The sequence below is a fragment of the Rhodamnia argentea genome, chromosome 6 (genome assembly GCF_020921035.1).
Source record: "Rhodamnia argentea isolate NSW1041297 chromosome 6, ASM2092103v1, whole genome shotgun sequence".
Lineage (NCBI taxonomy): Eukaryota > Viridiplantae > Streptophyta > Magnoliopsida > Myrtales > Myrtaceae > Rhodamnia > Rhodamnia argentea.
In genome coordinates this window covers 16946073-16969012 of record NC_063155.1, presented here as the reverse complement: position 1 = coordinate 16969012, position 22940 = coordinate 16946073, and the positions used below count along the sequence as shown (strand labels likewise).

The 22940-nt window shown below is 39.0% G+C and overlaps 2 protein-coding genes across 3 annotated transcripts; both read right to left on the bottom strand.

The window, feature by feature from the left end:
• Window positions 1-433: 433 nt before the first annotated feature.
• LOC115751236 (disease resistance protein RPV1-like) lies at window positions 434-4707 on the bottom strand. The gene is made up of 4 exons (XM_048280957.1): window positions 4131-4707; window positions 2661-3768; window positions 2259-2540; window positions 434-2156 (listed from the first exon to the last, which is right to left on the bottom strand). Exons 1-4 carry the CDS (start codon window positions 4634-4636, stop codon window positions 1083-1085), a joined length of 2970 nt encoding a protein of 989 aa, XP_048136914.1. The 5' UTR covers window positions 4637-4707; the 3' UTR covers window positions 434-1082.
• LOC115732015 (disease resistance protein RPV1-like) lies at window positions 434-16945 on the bottom strand. 2 transcript variants are annotated; one of them, XR_007198807.1, is made up of 7 exons: window positions 16391-16945; window positions 15841-16013; window positions 14906-15762; window positions 14504-14785; window positions 13810-14401; window positions 13176-13593; window positions 434-931 (listed from the first exon to the last, which is right to left on the bottom strand). XR_007198807.1 is itself a non-coding variant. In XM_048280958.1 (6 exons), the coding sequence occupies exons 1-6, from the start codon at window positions 16894-16896 to the stop codon at window positions 13328-13330; spliced, it is 2676 nt and encodes an 891-aa protein (XP_048136915.1). In that variant the 5' UTR covers window positions 16897-16945; the 3' UTR covers window positions 13153-13327. The 2 variants fall into 2 exon arrangements, 1 of the variants encoding a protein (XP_048136915.1); XM_048280958.1 differs by lacking the exon at window positions 434-931 and having other exon boundaries at window positions 13153-13593.
• Window positions 16946-22940: the final 5995 nt, after the last annotated feature.

The window sequence follows — 22940 nt, the reverse complement described above, 5'->3', positions numbered from 1 at the left end:
CGTAACCCTCGTTGGCGGCCATCGAGGGCTAGCTAGCCCTTGCTAGGGGCCAGCGACCAAGTCTAAGGGAAAAAAAAGAAAAAATAATCAAAAATATTTTTTAAAAAAAATATCCACGTCATTGCCGGCCATCTACATGGCATTGTTGACGTCCATATTATTTTAACGATTTCTGGTCAAAATTGACGGGATTGACCAAATTGGTACCAATGTAAAAAGGTTTAGGACTAAATGGTCCAACTAAAAGGTTTAGGAATGAATTGGGACCAATGCAATATGTTTAAGACTTTTTCATTACTTTTTCCCGAAATTAGACTATAAGGAGTAACATTCGAGTAAACCAAAGCGTAAGGAGATGATAGGTTCATGGACATGTAGATGCTGGAAAGTAAATTAAACAAACTTAACGAAATTGCATGAAATGTGGAGTGTCTACAGACCCTCAAATTGAAACACTAAACAAAACAAGAAATTCATAATCAGAAGACACATAGTGAACCGAACTCTTAAACTTGAGACAAATACCGAAGTTGAAAGACATTGAAATTGAAAGACCTTCATTGTCAGAAACTAGGTGCAAAAGCTGATCAAAGTTCGACAAAGCTTTGGCATTATTTGAGCGGTTGCCTCCTCCTTCTTCCGCCATCAATATTTTCATAGCCTAATCCGCAGCAGAAGACAATTAATTGCTCCTAGGTTGGCTCCACGTGCTTGCACTGCTCCTCAGTCCTCACGTCTCTTTTCCCCTTCGACATTTCTAAGATGTTGCTTATCTCCCTTCTCCATGGCTCCCGTCTCCGTGAAACTCGCACTGCTCTGTGACCGTTTCTGAGCTTGAGCTTCATGGGCGAATCAAATTTCCAGGACGAAGTCATTCTCGGTCAAGGTCATGTGCTGAGCTTTTCCACATACTACTCTTTATCAGGAGGACCTCAAACTCCGTATCAAATGTATCAGAGAAATCCGACGCCAAACCATTATAGAATCGCAAGATTAACAAGGTTTTCAAATTGGAAAAATCAGGTGATTGCGCACTTTTGCAGGACAATATAAGTGCTTTCAGCTAAGATAGGGCACCGATGCTAGTGGGAAGAGCAGTGATACTCTCCAGCACATATGCCATGTCTATTAGTGGCACCTCTCAGACAAGTCAAATTTCGGGGAAGCTCTGGCAACTTTTCAAGCTCAAGACATAGTTCCAAATTAAGTGTTTGGAGATTAGAGAGGCCACTCACAGTGGTGGGTAATCCAGATATACGAGTGTCTGACAAGTCTAGGATCCTCAAATAGGATAATTTACCAATTTCTTCAGGGATTTCGCCAGTCAAGTTGCGACATCCTCTAGCATCTAACTCTTCAAGCTTCTCCGCTAGCCCGATTGCCTTTGGTAACCTTGTTATCCCCCTCATGTGGCTTATCCTAAGTACTTTCAGTTGCTTTAGGCTGCCGATTGAATTAGGTAATCCAGATATACGTGTATCCGACAAGTTTAGGATCCTCAAATAGGATAGGCTTCCAATTTCTTCAGGGACTTCACCGATCAAATTCCAACAATTGCTAGCATCTAACTCTTCAAGCTTCTCCACCTTCCCAATCACACTTGGTAATTTTGTCATCCCAGATATGTGGCTCATCCGAAGTACTTTCAATTGCTTTAGATTGCCGATGGAATCAGGTAGGTGGAAAATACTTGTCCATGACAAATCCAACTCGACTAGCGATTTTAGTTTTCCAACCGATTCTGGAAGTTCCTTTATCTTTGTACATTGATATAAACTCAACCGTCTAAGTTCATCCAGCCCTCCAATTGAGTATGGCAATTTGCTGATCTGCCTATGTGATACATCCAAGGTCAACAATGACTTCAAATTACCAAACGTCTCCGGAAGTCTAAATTTATCCGGCGTATCGGGCATGACAATCTCTGTCAAAGCTTTTAGACATCCTATTACTTCAGGCAACTCTTGAAGAGATTGACATCCATTCAAGTTCAAAGCAGTTAGGCACTGTAATTTACCAATGGATGGGTCAATTTCAATTAAGTTGTGACAGCCTTCAAGATTCAATCTCTCCAAGGACTCCAACGTAGATAAATCAGGCATTCTCGTCAAGTATTTGCACTTGCTGAGATCTAGTGCTTTCAGTTTACTTGCCGCCTGCAAAACAATTTGACAAAATATATATTGGTAAACGACCTATGCAAAAAGAATGACAAAGGAAATGATATACGTATACATGGAGTTGGACTCCTATCATACTTTGATTTGGCTCCAGCCAACCCATTCATCTGTAATATCGCTGCATGAAAGGTCAAGAACGAGTAACTCAGTCCAAGGAAAGTTTGCCACAAACTCCTCAGACTTGCAAGGGCAATTTTGCCAGGAAAGCCATCTTAAACTGGGGAGAAGATTATTGAAATCTCCAACAAGGAACACCCCATCACCTTGAAAGAACCTCAGGTCTGGGTAATTATCAAATTCATCACGTGTTAGTTTGTCTTCATGATGTCCCAGTGACAATGCTTTCATTGTACTACTCCCCTGACAACGAAAACACCAAGAAGTCCACATGTGAAGGTCATAAGCAAACAATTACAAGCGCTAATAGCGATTAGTCTATAATGATTCACAGGAAAATAAATTGTTCTTCACTTTGTATACCTCTTTCCGCTTCAGGATTCTTATGGCTTCCTCGTGTTTCCACACTCTGCTACGCTTGTAGGGATGTTCGGTATCCTCTCGACGGACGATTCCCCTTCCGAGGTCCCGCACTTGATCGTGCATCCAAAAAGTATTGTCATCTTTGACTTTTACAAAGGACATGAGAAAGAGGACTTCAATGGCATTATGTGGGTAGTATTCACAGTCATCCCACATGTAGAGTGGGTATGTTTTATCCATGTTAACAAAAAAACAAGCTATATCCAGAAATACATGCCTTTGTTCAGTATCTAACATTTCATAAGTTATCATCAATGTATCTTGAACTTCCTTGGGAGGAGCAATTTGTAGCTTCTTCAATGTGTCTCCCCATATTTTTTGTGATTTACCATTAAGGGACGAACCAGTTACCTCAAGAGCTAAAGGAAGCATTCCCAAAATATGGACAATTGTTTCTGACCAGGAGACACGATGACTCGGCGGAAAGTCACTTCTAAAGGCATGCCTACTGAAAAGCTTGAGAGCATGATCAAATTTCATCTCCCGTACTTCGTATGTCGAAAATTCTGTTGCTTCTTCCTCAATCTTTAGGAGACTTTGGTCCCTAATAGTTATGATAATCCTACTACCGGAACCAAACCAATCACCTTTCTCTGCTAGATTTCTTAGTTGCTTTTTCTCATCCACGTTATCGAGAACTATGAGAAATTTTTTATTTCTGAGTACTCCTCTCTCCATCATGTTGATTGCATCATTTTCGCCAAGAATTTGGCTGACAGAACGAGAACCAAGGAGCTTGGATAACAATTGCTTTTGCAAATGTACCACACCATTGCGTCGTGATGATTCACCAACGTCTGCGAGGAAACAACATCCGTGAAAGCTAGAAAGTAGTCGGTTGAAAACAACCTTGGCAAGTGTTGTTTTCCCGACACCTCCTATTCCGTGGATTCCCAGAAACCGTACTTTATCAGATTTCAGATCCAACTCTTGGATTATAGCTTCTACACGATCTTCAACTCCAACTAGATCTTTGGTCACTTTTTCATACAAGACCTTGAGCTCAACCAAAACAGTGTGAAAAACTGATCGTATCAGAACTCCTTGGCTGCCATGACGTAACCAAAGTGTTAGGGGTAACTTTTATATAGTAAAATTACTCCGTAAGTGACTCAATTGCCCTCACGTGCTGAGGAAATTACGCAAGAAAAAAAAAAGGAAGAAGAAGAAGACCAGACACCAAAACAGTCCTCATTCCCCATCTGCCTCCGCTACCGCCAGTGAGAATTCCATTCTCGCCACAATAGTAACCAATAGCAGCGGCGGCGGTGGCCGTGAGCAACCGCTAGTTGAACTATATAGAAGCCACCGGATGAATAAACTATACTCTCACCAACAATACAGCAATTAAACTGAATCAAGAGGAAAAGTAAATCTACATATGACTGTTGAAAAGTTTCAGAAATTTACCCTTCATGCTCCTGCCAGTTCCATCCCCTTATCTTGCCCACCTCAATGAGAGCCTTTTCCCATGACTCTACTTCAGTGCTGAACTTCTCCTGCTTCTGGTGCTCCAAAAGTGCTTGGATGTATAAGTTTGGTTTGAGTTCGTTTGGCCTGAGCTTGACGTCATCAGGTTCCACATCCAAGAAAATGGGTAGAATCTTCTTGTTCTCATTCGATTTCAAGGTGCAGTCGACCATGTGTGCGAGCTCCCGGAGGCACCAGGGACTTGAAGCATAAGTTGTGGAGAATATGGGAATGTAGATCTTGGAATTCTCAATTGCTGGTAGAAGCGCGCTAATTTTTTCACCCACAGGGAGGGATTCAGTGTCCCTATAGACGAGGATCCCGGCCTCCGTCATATCGTGGTAAAGACAATCAGTGAATTTGTGACGAGTGTCTGGCCCTCGAAAACTTAGGAAAACATCGTATGAATGTCCGGAGGATGCCCGTGAATTCGCCCCTTTCTCCATTGTAGGATCTCTCTAAACACCAGAGATGTCAAATCCTCTCTTTCTCTCAGGAGAGTTTGCTTTGGGTGTGCTTGCATCTGAGGGAGGGCTCTCAATATAGTAAACTCTCTCGGTCTCTGCTGTCACGTGGGTAGGGAACAAGGCACGTGACTTCGAATATTCCTCGAGTCAATCCAATAATGATTTTCTTTTTCTTTTTTTTTCCTTTCGATGCACTATCGTCTTTTAATTAATTTGTTTGGTCTTCCTGTATAGTTTGTCTAGTTCCATAGGGTTGGCCACCAAAAAAGGAGAAAAAAAAAGAAATAAAAAATAAGAAAGAGATTTTCGGTTCGATTTGGTTAACCGAAAAAAAAAGAATGTTTATTTTTCAATTAACCAAACTGAAAATTGAACTAAACAAAATGCACAAAATTTTTGTTTGGTCAAGTTCAGTCGGTGGTTCAATTCAATTTTTCAGTTCAATTTTGACACCCCTACTTTTGACTATAAGAAATAACAGTGTTTTCAAGATTAGAAAGAAAAAAAATGCATAAAGAGACGATCAATGAGATCACCAACATAATCAACATTAGAGAAGACATTCACTAATCTAATCCTAAACTTTTTAATTTTGTTAATTCAGTCCTAAATCTTTTCAGTTTTGCTAATTGAGTCAATTCGGCCAATATTATATTGAAATCGCTGAAGTGGACATCGGTCGTCCTCGTGGCACGACCGATGCTAACATAGACAATTCTAATAATATTTTTTACTATTTTTATTTTTTTTTTTTTTTATTTTTCTTTGTTTCTTTTCTTCTCTTTTCCTTTTCTCATCTTTTCTTTTCTCTTTTTCCCATTCTCCGTCCATCAACCGTCGTCAGGCCTCATTGGCTAGCAAAGGTTGCCAGCCTCAGACGAACACCCAGGCCATCACCGGCCCTTACCGGAGGCCAATTTTGCCGATCCTCGCCTGAGGCTAGTGGATAAAAAAATGGAAAGGGAAAAAGGAAAAAAAATGAGAAAAGGAAAAAAAATGAGAAAAGGAAAAAAGGAAAAATAAATAAATAAATAATATAAAAATATATATTATAATATTATTAAAAATTTCATGTCAAGATCGGCCGTCCCGTGCGATTAGTAATATCCGGTCAAAATTGGCCAGATGGACTCAATTGACGAAATTAAAAGGTTTAGGATTAAATTGGCAAAAGTTCAAGCAGAGCGTTGCATGTAAGGTTGAAATTTAGGAAGTAATAATTTCAGATTTAAAAAACTTCGTGATTCTTCTCGGTCGGAGTAAAAAATTTTGGACCAGTTGATAAGTGAGATTCCTCTAAAGATGAATCAATGGGCTGTCATCCTAGAAGTTTTCTTGTCCCGCTCATTTAGTAACAAAATTTTAAAATATGAAGCCTAGTAAAAGCTACAAAAGTGACGGCACAAAATCATAAATGCGTAGCTTTGAAGTTAGAGGATATAGAGTGAAATCAAAATGACTTTGATATCATAATGGTTTTATGGTGATTATGAGAATAACAGTATATTGTGAGTTACAAATTCTTAAAAGTGTGGACCTCACAATAATTTTTAGTTAATTGTTATTTATTTTTTGGGACCCAAAACACGCTGTTAACATAAAAGTCACTCAAAAACTATCATAAAATCAATTTCCAAATCGAATGGAACATGAGGATGTTTCTTGAGCTTTTCCTAATTCTAATCATATGAGAGAAAATTTCCTAACTTTCTATCTATATCAAATGCACTTCTTACTTTTTGAAATTTGCAGCAATGTTCATTTTTAAATAAAGATCATCAACTAAAAGATTAAGTAGCCCCTCTACTACGTAGGTGTATTTTATGGGAAAAAGTACCCAAAAAAAAAAACTTAAACGTATTGCATTAGTACTAATTCAGTCATAAACCTTTCGATTGGATTAAATTTAGTTCTACATATTTTCACATTAGTACCAATTCAATCCATTCAGCCAATATAAGTCGAACACTTCTAAGGTAGACGCCGGACATCTTACATGGCATGGCTCACGGCGACGTGAATGTTTAATAATTTTTAAATACTTTTTTCTTTTCTTCTCTTTTCCTTTTTTACTTTCCTTTCTATCTTTTTTCTTTTCTCCTTATTCCCTTTGCCAATCGCCATGGCTGGCGGAGGTCGCTGGCCGTCGGCGAGGGCCGGGCAAGGGTCCCCTTGCCGGATCTGGCGAGGGTGGCCACATCCAGCCCTCACCTATGGCCAGCGAGGGCGGCCGACAACCTTTGGCATGTTTGATTACATTTATGGGAATTGGATTAGTGCTCATGGTTGAATTAAGTCTTGAGATATGATATATGTTCACAAGCCTATTTCCTTTTGGGCTTAATAACGTCCGATGTGATTTTCGAGCTTAACGATAGCCGATGTAGTTTTCAAACCTTATCACTTGGTAAAGCGTAACTAGGACTGTGCACCGGGGCATGCCCGGGCCGGCATGACCTAGGCATAGTTGGCGTGGTTAATTGATGCTAACATTATCTTCCTAAGAACGATGCAAGGTCGTACAATGACAAATTTACCCTCTGTTAGTTTTTATTAAATTTTGCCATCAAATTGATAAGTTGAATGACACATGATAGTTGTCAGGTGTATCGGTTCGGAATTTTTACCCTCGGTTTATCACACATGTATCAGCTCTAAGGGTTTTCGTGGTATTAACCCAATTTAACGTAAACTAAATGATGATAAATTTGTTGCGGATGTATTAGTTTTTTAATTTTCGGTGGTATTAACCCTTTCATAAATCATTATTTTTTATCCGATGTTACAATTGAACAGATTTGGGGTGTTAATTTGAAGGCGGCTTTTCGGCTTGTAGTTTTGTCGGATAAACGAGTGCCTCGTATGATTTTTACTCTTAAAGTTAGGTTTTTCTATTTATTTATTTTTTAAAATTTTTAGATTTTGAAATCGGGTTTTGATGTAATGATAAACATCTCAAATTTTTAAAACTTGGATACAGAAATTCTAAGCTGGCGTTTTAATTCGGTTCAATGCAAGAAAAGTTTCTTGTTAAATATCTATGGGTTGTTGTAAGCATGAAAATGAGAAGATATGGTCTTCGTCTTCTGTAGTATGGCTTGGTAATTGGATTTGGTTGTTGAATGTGGAAACAAAGAAATTATGTTCATCCTCAATAGCAGAAGAAGAAGACGATGATGATGACGACGACGACGATGATGATTTTGCTGGCCAATCATAATCAAATTTCGTCGCACTTTCATTTTTTTATCTATCTAGGCCGAGGACAGCTAATAAGTCTGATTAGACCGAAAAAAAAAAAAAGTAAGTCTGCCTCACTAGTCACTAATTATTTGTCTTGGTCTTCTATTATAGTGTGAGTCTTGGTCTTTGTTTTTTTTTTTCTCAGCTAGTACGAGTCTTGGTCTTTGTTATATCTTCCAGCTAGGCAACATGGATGGAACCTTAGATAATTAGAATCTCCCTAAGGTTAAGTATCAATAATTGCCTTTTAAAATTTGGTTGTGGGTAATGATAGAGAAATATACTATTATTAAATTAATTAATGTATGGTAAAAGCACAACAACTATAATATTATCTCAAATTTAAAAATCAGAATTAGGTGGGAAGACTACTTTTGTTTATGGATGTACTTACACAATACCATCATTAGATTATTGTTGTTATTGATTGTAACATGATTCAATATTTCCTGACCTTTCATGTGTATCTTTACGAATGCAGCCAACACTCGAAAGACTCTGGAAATTTCTTGGGATTGTATAAGGAAATAATTAAATGTTTGAATCTTGGAAATGTCGTATTGTTTGACAAACGTTACTCCTCAACTTGGTTGCGGGAAGAGAACGATAAGTAGATGCTAATCCCAAATTTGTTAAGTGATTCTTGTCTATCTTCTTCTAAGTTATAAACGTCATCGGGCATGCAAGTATATTTCAGACCAGTTTAAGGTATAATTACAAACAATGAAGAGTTCAAAAATGCAGCCATATATAATTATAAATAATAAAAAGTTTAAACACGCGACATAAATCATAAATTATAAAACTACGTTCCCAATTCATCAACATAAATTTTTAAACTCCATTCTCCATTCATCCATAAAAATAATGCTCCAAAAAATAGAGAGAGAGGCAACAAAGAGTGGACAAGAAACAAATGAGGCGAGACAAAGTTAGGCTCAACTTAGAGAAATTATGTTATTTTTACCATAGGTAAGAACCAATTCCAAAATTGATCCGGTTCTCCAGTGGGTCTTAACTTGGAACGAGGAATTGGACCTGTTCAAACCGGTTCCAAAAATTTGGAATTAGAACAGGGAGCCGAACTTGTTCTCGTTGGAACCGGGAACTGAACTTGTTTTTCGGGCGGTCCAGTCTGATTTTCGGTTCTACCTGTCCGTTGTACACCCTTATTCACGTCGGCAATTTCCAGCCATAATTTACTGGATTGACTCTATTAGTACAAATTCATAAGATTTAGGACTAAATTGGCACTAATGTAAAAAGGTTTAAGAATTTTTAGACACTTTTCTTTACCACAAGGTGTAGAGCTTTTTACCTGATCTTTTTTTGGTTTTTGTGTTCTGCATCTACCGACTCCTTTATATAGCCATTAATTTCCGAAATTCCTTACCTATTTTTCCTATTATTTGCAATTAATTGTATCATATCATAAGGTTGCACGTACTTTAGTCTTTAGCTTAACATGGACATTTAGATTTCCCCGCTATCTGTAAAACATAGAAGGACTAACAAAAATATTGTACAAACACTCCATTGCAAAAGTTATTCGGTGACTGGAGCTCTTCCTGAAATTCTGAAAACTTTAGGATGACCTGGTTAGAGAGATTGAGGTAATCGCTCTGAGTTTTTGGCCTTTGTGATAAACAAATGCAAAAGCGGGGGATTGCGAGAAGGGCGACGATGCTTTATTATACCTGTAGAGGATGATTAGGATTTTGGATGAACCCTTTGCGCCACCGTCGTTGACACGATCGATCCGATGAATTCGAAGGGAATGACTCCCGACGTTTCTAGCCTCAACATTTTGATGAATTGCCTCTGCCAATTGAAAAGATCCAATCTTGGACTTGAACACGCAACCGTGACCTTTAACACTTTGATCAATGGGCTTGTTGGAGAAGATGAAATTGCTGAAGCCATGGCTGAGAGCTAGATGTTGTCATATAGACCTAGGGGTAATTGATTTCCGGTCTGGTCCGGTCCGGTCCGGTCCGATCCTACTTAGGAACCGAGAACCGGATCGATATGACTAGTTCCCGATTTCTAAGACTGGGTACCGGACCGATCCTCAAAATTGGTATACATGTGGCAAATTTACCCTACATTAGTTTTGATTAAATTTTATCGTAAAATAGCTAATTTAGATAATATTTAATGATTAATAGGTGTACTAGTTTGAGTTTTTTTTCCTTTATTTATCATAGGTGTAATAGTTTGAGATTTTTCATGGTCAAAAAATTAGTTTGGAATAACTTTGGAATCAGTTTACCAGTATAGGATTTATTGTGATTGAAAAATAGTTTGAAATAAGTTTATTAGGTGTTTAAATTAATTTGAAATTTTTCTGGATATTAATTACTTATTACATGACACCAAAACGAGGAGCGGATGCTCCCGAAGTGCGCTGTTTTTTTTTTTTTTTTTTTTGCCATCTTTGTATTCTTCTTGAGATGATAGAATACACACGAGTATCGAGAGACGAATCCGGGCAACCTGCTCCTTTGAATGAACGATGAGCACATGCTTTCTGAACGATTCTAGATCCACGACATTTTTAATAAATGAGTGCGGAGAAGATGCCTTCCAGCTGCACAATGTTAAGAATTTATCGGCATGGAGCAGTGCGATGCACTTCTTTACTTTGCAGAGGACCGAATGAGCATGATTTGAAGATAAAATCGAAAATCTAAAGTCCAAAATTAATAAAAACTAATTCTATTCAGATCTCACGATATGTAGAGTATATTCCAAATTTTAAAAATTAAGAAGTTTATTCTAACGAGTAGGTTTCAAGTTCTATTATCTAGAACTTGAAACCGGGATCATGAAATAAATTTTTATATCTTTCTTGGTATATGTCTTCGCATGATCTATGGTGTCCAATGATGATTACAAATTCTGAAGCCAAACAAAACTTTTAGGTTTCAGATTTCAAAAAATGAAGAACCTGTTCAGTAGCGTTGACTTTATATTCTAAATGCATCATGTATGGGACTTGAAAATACTCATCTCTACCTCCGATTAGTGGTCGTAGCATTTACTCTTATTTTGCTTAACTAAAAATGAAAAAAAGAAAAGAAAAGAAAAGAAATTGGCATGATTCCCCCGAAACCGACCTCTAAAACCCGTGGCGGGGTAAGTTTCAAGTTTCAAGATATGACAGATAGATTTTAGGTTTTAAAAAATGAGGAACATGTTTCAACGGGTAAGTTATAGGTGAAATCCGTAAGAAATCAGGATCCGCTCACCCCTATTCCTGATGTGTACAATTCTCCAATTGGCAAAAATTCTCATCAACCCTGTCCTTGATTGGTGAGCTACAAATTATTACAAAAAAAATCGCTCAAATGTGAAATTAATTGAAGTTATAACGGGCGATGCCTATGTTTTGTGACAAATTCTTGGGTGCATATGACCTACATACATCGCAAATCTGTAGGTCGTGTGAATTTCTCATTGACCCGTCAATACTGTTGGTTCAGATTGATTATGCTCGCTCACATGTCTACAAATCATCGAAAAGGAATTCCACATTTTTGCTCCAACCATGCCTTTGGGTCCGACTCTGCCCTTCATCCCGGCAATCGGAGGAGGGATGTCGAAACGAAATGTGATGGCGCGTAGGCGCATGACTCGCCAAATTTATTTACTTTTCCAGGAATTCTTTAAGTCCTTAAGTTGTGTTAACGTTATCTTCCTAGGATGGATTAACATCGGATAACGGCAGAAGCTCGCACAAATAAAAAGGGGTCAATAAGATAAATTTAATTTAAATTATTTTTTTATCACAAAAAAAAATTTTAAACTGATATATCTGTGATAAATTTGCCACAAACTTATTTTTTTAATGATCAAAATTCTTAAACTGATATATATGTGATAATTTTACCGACTGTTAATTTTCGTCAAATTGAAATTAATATTACGAAAATCGATGAACTTGACGTAATCATGACAAATAGAGGGTAAAAATATCAAACCGGCATACCCGTCAATCGCCACGTGTCATCCAACTCAGCGATTTGACGAAAAAATTTAATGAAAATTAACAGCGGATAAATTTGTTACAGCCATATCGGATTGGGATTAATTAGTTTATGATAAAGTTATTGTAGATGCATCGGTTTGGAGTTTTATCGACACAATAAAAAAAGATTGGGGGCACATGAACTAGGTCAAGTTCATGGTCTTGACCGACATGCTACATCTGGTAGCGGTTTGAGTCGTGAAGTCCAGTGTTCGACACGCGGAGGACAATTACTTGTCTAATGGGTGGTTCGTTAAGAAATAAGGGCCAAAGGGAGGTGTGCTACGAAGGCACATATTTGGATGAGTTTGTGTTGCTTAGACCTCTCAAATGGGTGAGTCAGATCACTATTGCAATACAAATGTACGTACTCATGCCCTACTTATATTTATAAAATAATTCGATATTTAATCAAATCAAGAAAAAACCTTACCCAAATTTAGGTGAGAGTGCGGAGTGAGTGAGCACAAAGAGGGAGTCAATCTTTTTAAAAATATTCACGTCATTGCCAGCCATCTACATAGCACCGCCAGCGTCCGTGTTATTTTAACAATTTCTGGCTAAAATTGGCTGGATTGACTAAATTGGTACTAATGCAAAAAGGATTAGGACTAAATGATTCAACTAAAAGGTTTAGAAATGAATTGGGACCAATGTAATAAGTTTAAGACCTTTTCGTTACTTTTTCCCAAAATTAGACAATAAGGAGTAAACCAAAGCGTAAGGAGATGTTAGGTTCAAGAACATGTGGATGTTGGAAAGCAAATTAAACAAACTTAACGAAATTGCATGAAATGTAGAGTGTTTATAGACCCTCAAATTGAAACACTAAACAAAACAAGAAATTCATAATCAGAAGACACATAGTGAACCGAACTCTTAAACTTGAGACAAATACCGAAGTTGAAAGACATCGAAATTGAAAGACCTGACAGAAACTAGGTGCAAAAGCTGATCAAAGTTCGACAAAGCTTTGGCATTATCTGAGCGGTTGCCTCCTTCTTCTTCCGCCATCAATATTTTCATAGCCTAATCCGCAGCAGAAGACAATTAATTGCTCTTCGTTTGGCTCCACGTGCTTGCATTACTCCTCACGTCTCTTTTCCCCTTCGACATGTCTGAGATGTTGCTAAACTCCCTTCTCCATGGCTCACGTCTCCGAGAAACTCGCACTGCTCTGTGACCGTTTCTGAGCTTGAGCTTCACGGCTGAGCTTTTCCACATACTACTCTTTATCATGACGACCTCCAACTCCGCATCAAATATATCAAAGAATTCAGACATCGAACCATTATAGAATGGCAATACTAACAAGGTTTTGAAATTGGAAAAATCAGGTGATTCCACATTTTTGCAGGACAATATAAGTGCTTTCAGCTCAGATAGGGGCACCGATGCTAGTGGGAAGAGCAGTGATACTCTCCAGCGCATATGCCATGTCTATTAGTGGCGCCTCTCGAACAAGTCAAACTTGGGGGAAGCTCCGGCAACTTTTTAAGCTCAAGACATAGTTCCAGATTAAGCGTTTGGAGATTAGAGAGGCGACTCACAGTGGTGGGTAATCCGGATATACGTGTGTCTGACAAGTCTAGGATCCTCAAACAGGATAATCCACCAATTTCTTCAGGGATTTCGCCAGTCAAGTTGCGACATCCTCTAGCATGTAACTCTTCAAGATTCTCCGCTAGCCCGATTGTCTCAGGTAATCTTGTTATCCCTCTCATGTGGCTTATCCTAAGTTCTTTCAGTTGCTTTAGGTTGCCAATTGAATTAGGTAATCCAGATATACGTGTATCCGACAAGTTTAGGATCCTCAAATAGGATAGCATTCCAATTTCTTTAGGGACTTCACCGATCAAATTCCGACAATTGCTAGCATCTAACTCTTCAAGCTTCTCCACCTTCCCGATCACACTTGGTAATTTTGTCATCCCCGATATGTGGCTCATCCGAAGTACTTTCAATTGCTTTAGATCGCCGATGGAATCAGGTAGGTGGAAAACACTTGTCCATGATAAATCCAACTCAACTAGCGATTGTAGTTTTCCAACCGATTCTGGAAGTTCCTTTATCTTTGTACACTGATATAAACTCAACCGTGTAAGTTCCACCAGTCCTCCAATTGAGTATGGCAGTTTGCTGATCTGCCTATGTGATACATCCAAGGTCAACAATGACTTCAAATTACCAAACGTCTCCGGAAGTCTAAATTTATCTGGCGTATCGGGCATGACAATCTCTGTCAAAGCTTTTAGACATCCTATTACTTCAGGCAACTCTTGAAGAGACTGACATCCATTCAAGTTCAAAGCAGCTAGGCACTGTAATTTACCAATCGATGGGTCAATTTCAATTAAGTTGTGACAGCCTTCAAGATTCAATCTCTCCAAGGACTTGAACGTAGATAAATCAGGCGTTCTCGTCAAGTTTTTGCACTTGCTGAGATCTAGTGCTTTCAGTTTACTTGCCGCCTGCAAAACAATTTGACAAAATATATATTGGTAAACGACCTATGCAAAAAGAATGACAAAAGAAATGATATACGTATACATGGAGTTGGGCTCCTATCATACTTTGATTTGGCTCCAGCCAACCCATTCATCTGTAATATCGCTGCATGAAAGGTCAAGAACGAGTAATTCAGTCCAAGGAAAGTTTGCCACAAACTCCTCAGACTTGCAAGGGCAATTTTGCCAGGAAAGCCATCTTAAACTGGGGAGAAGATTATTGAAATCTCCAACAAGGAACACCCCATCACCTTGAAAGAACCTCAGGTCTGGGTAATTGTCAAATTCATCACGTGTTAGTTTGTCTTCATGATGTCCCAGTGACAATGCTTTCATTGTACTACTCCCCTGACAACGAAAACACCAAGAAGTCCACATGTGAAGGTCATAAGCAAACAATTACAAGCGCTAATAGCGATTAGTCTATAATGATTCACAGGAAAATAAATTGTTCTTCACTTTGTATACCTCTTTCCGCTTCAGGATTCTTATGGCTTCCTCGTGTTTCCACACTCTGCTACGCTTGTAGGGATGTTCGGTATCCTCTCGACGGACGATTCCCCTTCCGAGGTCCCGCACTTGATCGTGCATCCAAAAAGTATTGTCGTCTTTGACTTTTACAAAGGACATGAGAAAGAGGACTTCAATGGCATTATGTGGGGAGTATTCACAGTCATCCCACATGTAGAGTGGGTATGTTTTATCCATGTTAACAAAAAAACAAGCTATATCCAAAAATACATGCCTTTGTTCAGTATCTAACATTTCATAAGTTATCATCAATGTATCTTGAACTTCCTTGGGAGGAGAAATTTGTAGCTTCTTCAATGTGTCTCCCCATATTTTTTGTGATTTACCGTTAAGGGACGAACCAGTTACCTCGAGAGCTAAAGGAAGCATTCCCAAAATATGAACAATTGTTTCTGACCAGGAGACACGATGATTCGGTGGAAAGTCACTTCTAAAGGCATGCCTACTGAAAAGCTTGAGAGCATGATCAAATTTCATCTCCCGTACTTCGTATGTCAAAAATTCTGTTGCTTCTTCCTCAATCTTTAGGAGACTTTGGTCCCTAATAGTTATGATAATCCTACTACCGGAACCAAACCAATCACCTTTCTCTGCTAGATTTCTTAGTTGCTTTTTCTCATCCACGTTATCGAGAACTATGAGAAATTTTTTATTTCTGAGTACTCCTCTCTCCATCATGTTGATTGCATCATTTTTGCCATAAATTTGGCTGACAGAACGAGAACCAAGGAGCTTGGATAACAATTGCTTTTGCAAATGTACCACACCATTGCGTCGTGATGATTCACCAACGTCTGCGAGGAAACAGCATCCGTGAAAGCTAGAAAGTAGTCGGTTGAAAACAACCTTGGCAAGTGTTGTTTTCCCGACACCTCCTATTCCGTGGATTCCCAAAAACCGTACTTTATCAGATTTCAGATCCAACTCTTGGATTATAGCTTCTACACGATCTTCAACTCCAACTAGATCTTTGGTCACTTTTTCATACAAGACCTTGAGCTCAACCAAAACAGTGTGAAAAACTGATCGTATCAGAACTCCTTGGCTGCCATGACGTAACCAAAGTGTTAGGGGTAACGTTTATATAGTAAAATTACTCCGTAAGTGACTCAATTGCCCTCACGTGCTGAGGAAATTACGCAGGAAAAAAAAGGAAGAAGAAGAAGAAGAAGAAAAGAAGAAGACCAGACACCAAAACAGTCCTCATTCCCCATCTGCCTCCGCTACCGCCAGTGAGAATTCCATTCTCGCCACAATAGTAACCAATAGCAGCGGCGGCGGTGGCCTTGAGCAACTGCTATTTGAACTATATAGAAGCCACCGGATGAATAAACTATACTCTCACCAACAATACAGAAATTAAACTGAATCGAGAAGAAAAGTAAATCTACATATGACTGTTGAAAAGTTTCAGAAATTTACCCTTCATGCTCCTGCCAGTTCCATCCCCTTATCTTGCCCACCTCAATGAGAGCCTTTTCCCATGACTCTACTTCAGTGCTGAACTTCTCCTGCTTCTGGTGCTCCAAAAGTGCTTGGATGTATAAGTTTGGTTTGAGTTCGTTCGGCCTGAGCTTGACGTCATCAGGTTCCACATCCAAGAAAATGGGTAGAATCTTCTTGTTCCCATTCGATTTCAAGGTGCAGTCGACCATGTGTGCGAGCTCCCGGAGGCACCAGGGACTTGAAGCATAAGTTGTGGAGAATATGGGAATGCAGATCTTGGAGTTCTCAATCGCTGGTAGAAGTGCACTAATTTTTTCACCCACAGGGAGGGATTCAGTGTCCCTATAGACGAGGATCCCGGCCTCCGTCATATCGTGATAAAGACAATCGGTGAAATTGTGACGAGTGTCTGGCCCTCGAAAACTTAGGAAAACATCGTACGAATGTCCGGAGGATGCCCGTGAATTCGCCCCTTTCTCCATTGTAGGATCTCTCTAAACACCAGAGATGTCAAATCCTCTCTTTCTCTCAGGAGAGTTGGCTTTGAGTGTGCTTGCGTCTGGGCGAGGGCCCTCAATATAGTAAACTCTCTCGGTCTCTGCTGTCACGTGGGTAGGGAACAAGGCACGTGACTTCGAATATTCCTCGAGTCAATCCAATAATGATCTTCTTGTTTTTTTTCCTTTGGATGCAAAATAAGAGTGTTTTCAAGATTAGAAAAACAAAATCCATAAAGAGAAGATCAATGAGATCACTGGCACAGTCAACATTAGAGAAGACATTAACTATTCCAGTCCTAAAATTTTAATTTTTTTTAATTCAATCATAAATCTTTTTACATTTTGCTAATTAAGTCCATTCGATCAATATTATATTGAAATCCCCGACATGGACATCAATTGTCCTACGTAGCGCGGCCTGTGCTAACATGGTCAATTCTAATAATATTTTTACGATTTTATTTTTATTTTTCTTTGTTCCTCTTCTTCTCTTTTCCTTGTCTCATCTTTTCTTTTCTCTTTTTTTGCGTTTTCCCTCCATTAGTTTTTATTAAATTTTGCCATCAAATTGATGAGTTCAATGACCCGTGGTAGTTCTCGGGTATATCAATTCTAAATTTTTACTCTCGGTTTGTCACACGTATATCGCTTACGTGAGTTTTCGTGGTATTAACCCAATTTAATGTAAACTAAATGATGATCAATTTGTTGCAGATGTATTAGTTTAAAATTTTTGGTGGTATTAACCCTTTCATAAATCATTATTTTTTATCCGATGTTACAATTGAACAGATTCTGGGTGTTAATTTGAAGGCGGCTTTTCGGCTCGTAGTTTTGTTGGATAAATGAGTGCCTCGTACTATTTTTACTCTTAAAGTTGGGTTTTTCTAATTATTTACTTATTAAAATTTTTAGAGTTTGAAATCGGGTTTTGATGTAATGACAAACATCTCAAATTTTTAAAACTTGGATACAGAAATTCCAAGCTGGCGTTTTAATTCGGTTCAATGCAAGAAAAGTTTCTTGTTAAATATCTATGGGTTGTTGTAAGCATGAAAATGAGAAGATATGGTCTTCGTCTTCTGTAGTATGGCTTGGTAATTGGATTTGGTTGTTGAATGTGGAAACAAAGAAATTATGTTCATCCTCAATAGCAGAAGAAGAAGATGATGACGACGACGATGATGATGATTTTGCTGGCCGATCATAATCAAATTTGGTCGCACTTTCATTTTTTTATCTATCTAGGCCGAGGACAGCTAATAAGTCTTATTAGACCGAAAAAAAAAAAATAAGTCTGCCTCACTAGTCACTAATTGTTTGTCTTGGTCTTCTATTATAGTGTGAGTCTTGGTCTTTGTTTTTTTTTTCCCAGCTAGTTCGAGTCTTGGTCCTCGTTATATCTTCGAGCTAGGTAACATGGATGGAACCTTAGACAGTTAGAATCTCCCTAAGGTTAAGTATCAATAATTGCCTTTTAAAATTTGGTTGTCGGTAATGTTGACACTCAACATAATCCAAGAAGGACTCGTGACGAGCACGTGAGGAAGCGATAATCAGCTACAGGAAGGGACATTGAAGCAAAGAAAGTATCAATCAGAAAGGTGCCACGTGTCGGGGTAAAATCTGGCGCCACTTCCTTCTAGAGCAAGAAAAGCGCGCGGAAGGAGGCCACGATCGAAGCGGTTGACAGTAATCCCCACGAGGTAAAAAGAAAAGGCGCGAAGACCGGGAAACCGTCATCCACGTGGCTTATGGAAAATAGCAAAGCGTGGGGCCAAAGGAAGAAACCGCTCGCCGGTTACCAAAGAGCTTGCCTATAAATACCTCGCAATAGCAAGATACACAGACACACAATAAATCCAAAACACTTGCATTTTCAAACTAGCTCTTAGCTCTTAACCTTTAGCCTTTAGCCTAGCCTAGCTATAGTTTTCAGATCCCCGTCGTCGATTCAATTCCGGCGAGTATCATATCCAGAGTTAGGTGTCGTCGATTAGATTCCGGCGTCTACTCGTTAGGTTCAGCACCGTTGATTAAATTCCGGTGTTGCACCCTTCACCCATCTTGTCCAAGACCGTCGATTCAATTCCGGTATTGTGTCCTATAATCCCCCGTCCAGTGCTGTTGATTGAATTCCAGCATTGTGTCCTACATCATCTCCCGATCCTGTCGATTCAATTCCGGGGTCACGTCGAAGTTTGTCACATACTGTTATTGTCGTACATTGGGCCGTCGAAGTTGTCGAAAGCCTGTTTGTAACGCGCCCTTTTGTGTAAATCTATTGCATTTGACACTCTCTGTCCAAAACCGACCCAGAACTCCTTTTCGGAAAACGAACGGATTAAGTTCGATAAAAGATTCTCGCATAAGCAACCTTCTTTGGACCATAGTCAATTTGGGCCTAGAACCCATAACCAGCAAAGTCCCGTTGAGGGATTTCAACGCGCAACAGGTAATGATGGAGAAATATACTATTATTAAATTAATTAATGTATGGTCAAAGCACAACAACTATCATATTATCTCAAATTTAAAAATCAGAATTAGGTAGGAAGACTACTTTTGTTTATGGATAATACCGTCATTAGATTACTTTTCTTATGGATTGTAACATGATTCAATATTTCCCGACCTTTCATGTGTATCTTTACGAATGCAGCCAACACTCGAAAGACTCTGGAAATTTCTTGGGATTGTGACAAAAAGGGCAAATAAGGAAATAATAAATGTTTGAATCTTGGAAATGTCGTATTGTTTGACAAACGTTACTCTTCAACTTGGTTGCGGGAAGAGAACGATAAGTAGATGCTAATCCCAAATTTGTGAAGTGATTCTTGTCCATCTTCTTCTAAGTTATAAACTTCATCGAGCATACGAGTATATTTCAAACCAATTTAAGGTATAACTATAAACAATGAAAAGTTAAAAAATGTAGCCACGTATAATTGTAAACAATAAAAAGTTCAAACACGTGACATAAATCATAAATTATAAAACTACGTTCCCAATTCATCAACATAAATTTTTAAACTCCATTCTCCATTCACCTATAAAAATATTGCTCCAAAGAATAGGGAGAGAGGCAACAAATAGTGGACAAGAAACAAGTGAGGAGAGACAAAGTTACGCTTAACTTATAGAAATTATGTTATTTTGACCATAGCTAAGAACCGGTTTCAAAACCAATCCGGTTCCCGAGTGGGTCTTCACTTGGAACGAGGAACCAGACATGTTCAAACAAGTTCCAAAAATTTGGAATTAGAACCGGGAGCCAAACCTGTTCATGTTGGAATTGGGAACTGGACTTGTTTTTCAGGCGGTCCGGTCCGATTTTCGGTTCTACCCGTCCATTGCACACCCTTATCCACATTGGCGATTTCCAGCCAGAATTTACTGGATTGACTCAATTAGTACCAATTCATAAGGTTTATGACTAAATCTACCACTGGGTATAGAGCGCTGTACCTAATCTTTTTTTGTTTTTGTGCTCTGCATCTACCGACTCCTTTATATAGCCATTAATTTCCGAAATTCCTTACCTATTTTTCCTATTATTTGCAATTAATTGTATCATATCATAAGGTTGCACGTACTTTCCGACCAAAAAAAAAAAATTAAGGTTGCACGTACTTTAGTCTTTAGCTTAACATGAACATTTAGATTTCCCCGCTATCTGTAAAACGTAGAAGGACTTAAAAAAATATTGTACAAACACCCCATTGCAAAAGTTATTCGGTGACTGGAGCTCTTCCTGAAATTCTGAAAACTTTAGGATGACCTGGTTAGAGAGATTGAGGTAATCGCTCTGAGTTTTTGGCCTTTGTGATAAACAAATGCAAAAGCGGGGGATTGCGGGAAGGGCGACGATGCTTTATTATACCTGAAGAGGATGATTAGGATTTGGGATGAGCCCTTTGCCTTCACCTTCCTTTTTCACCCAAACTCTTCGGGGTTGTGGTCCTTGTGGAGAAGATGAAGCAGCATTGCGCCACCTTCGTTGATCCGATGAATTCGAAGGGAATGACTTCCGACGTTTCTAGCCTCAGCATTTTGATGAATTGCCTCTGCCAATTGAAAAGATCCAATCTTGGACTTGAACCCGCAACGGGGACCTCTAGCACTTTGATCAATGGGCTTGTTGGAGAAGATGAAATTGCTGAAGCCATGGCTGGGAGCTAGATGTTATCATATACACCTAGGGGTAATCGATTTCCGGTCCGATCCGGTCCAATCCCACTCAGGAACCGAGAATCGGATCGATATGACTAGTTCCCGATTTCTAAGACTCGGTACCGGACCGGTCCGGTTTCCGGGTAGTCCTATGAAACCGAAGGATTATTAGTTGGGGTGAGTAACACAGACTTTAATTCTAATATATTAATTTAAATTAGGTTTACATTTAAGAAATAAAAACTAACCATGAGATTATTAGGTTTACATTTAAGAAATAAAATAAATAAATAAAAAATAATTGGTCTGGTTCTCTCTAGAATCGGGAATCGGATTGCACCGGCCGATTCGACCCGGTCCGAGCGGTTCTCAATTCGGTTGGTCCGTCTTATTCATCCCTAGTTATCGCACGGCAAGACCGGTGGCAGAGGCTTTGAAGTTCTTTAACATTAAAACTAGCCTGGGAAGTCGCCCTAACGTTATCCTTATAATTCCCTGATACATGGCTTATGTTGCATAGGCAAATGGAAATAAAGCAATTGTTTTGGTCCTTAGAAAGATCCAATTAGGTCTGCATCACTATCCACGAATTACTTGTCATGGTCAGTTATTGTTAGAGGGGGCCGGTTCGACGGAACCGCCGGTTCCGGTTCAGGAACCGGCGGTTCCGGTTCCAAAAAAAGGTGGAACCGGAACCGGCTCTTGAAGAGCCGGTTCGGTTACGGGTTTGGAACCTCTCGGTTCCGGGCCGGTTCCGGTTCCGGTGGTTCCAAAGCCCAATTACTCTTTTTATCAAACCTATTCCCTTTTTTTTTTTTTAAAAAAAAAAAACCGGGTTGGAACCGTGGGCCCGGTCAACGGGCCAGTTCCGGGCCGGTTCCGGGCCCACGGGTCCATTTGGCATTGTCTAGTTACTGTGGTGTAAGTCTTGGTCCTTGTTACATCTTCCGGCTAAATAACATGGATGGAACCTTATGATAGTGACATTCTCCCTAAGGTTAAGAATCAACTATTTCCCTTTTACATAGGTCGTGGGTAATGATAGGGAGATTGGCTATTAATTAAATCCATTAACGTATCGTGGAAGCGCAACAACTATAATGTTATTTCAATTGCAAAAAAAAAAAATTAGGTAGGAAGACAACTTTTGTTTATGAATGTAATTATCCAACACCCTCATTAGATTATTATTATTACTATTAGTCAGAACCTTGCTAAGCCGATTCAATGTTTCCTGATGTTTTGCACTGGAATGCAGCCAAGCCAACACTCGAAAGACCATGGAAAGTTCTTGCAATTGTGACAAAAAGGGCAAATAAGAAGAATAATAAAGTAACTGGTTCTCAGAACTGTTTTATCGGTCGACACTCGTTAACTGTCCACTTGCTGGCTGCGGAAGAAAAGGGCGAGTAGATGCTAATCCCCATTCCGTCCATGACATAGGATTCTCCGTTCGGTAAATCACGTCTTTCCTAGAGCCGTCAATATGGGTCAATGACTCATTTTTAATCCATATTTTATACAAATGGGTTATATATGAGTTCTAAGTTTTCAAAGGATTGAATGAAAATGAATCCAAAAATATTTAAGTTGAATCAAATGGGTAAAAAATGGGTTACACACTTAAATCCATTTTCGACCCATGAGACAACTTTCACAAGTTGCAAATGGGCCCAAGGCTTCAAAGGCTCAACTTAGTTATTTTTTTTTTAAATTTTCTATTTTTATAAGTGAATGAAAGAAATCAGAAAAGAAAGACTCTTTCCTCAGCCCAGGCACTTTGAGAATTAAGGGAAAAACCTAATCATTTTATGACAAAATCCTACTTTTCAAAGTTGAATCTTGAATAGATT

What these genes read in the sequence shown, in the direction of transcription:
- LOC115751236 (XM_048280957.1), bottom strand. Translation starts at nt 4,636, where the DNA reads ATGGAGAAAGGGGCGAATTCACGGGCATCCTCCGGACATTCATACGAT. An exon ending in AACTGGCAGGAGCATGAAGG is followed by an intron (nt 3,769 to 4,130) that starts GTAAATTTCTGA and finishes ACGTCATGGCAG; the next exon opens with CCAAGGAGTTCTGATACGAT. An exon ending in TTGGCTGGAGCCAAATCAAA is followed by an intron (nt 2,157 to 2,258) that starts GTATGATAGGAG and finishes ATTGTTTTGCAG; the next exon opens with GCGGCAAGTAAACTGAAAGC.
- LOC115732015 (XM_048280958.1), bottom strand. Translation starts at nt 16,896, where the DNA reads ATGGAGAAAGGGGCGAATTCACGGGCATCCTCCGGACATTCGTACGAT. An exon ending in GGGAATCCACGGAATAGGAG is followed by an intron (nt 15,763 to 15,840) that starts GTGTCGGGAAAA and finishes GTTTCCTCGCAG; the next exon opens with ACGTTGGTGAATCATCACGA. An exon ending in TTGGCTGGAGCCAAATCAAA is followed by an intron (nt 14,402 to 14,503) that starts GTATGATAGGAG and finishes ATTGTTTTGCAG; the next exon opens with GCGGCAAGTAAACTGAAAGC.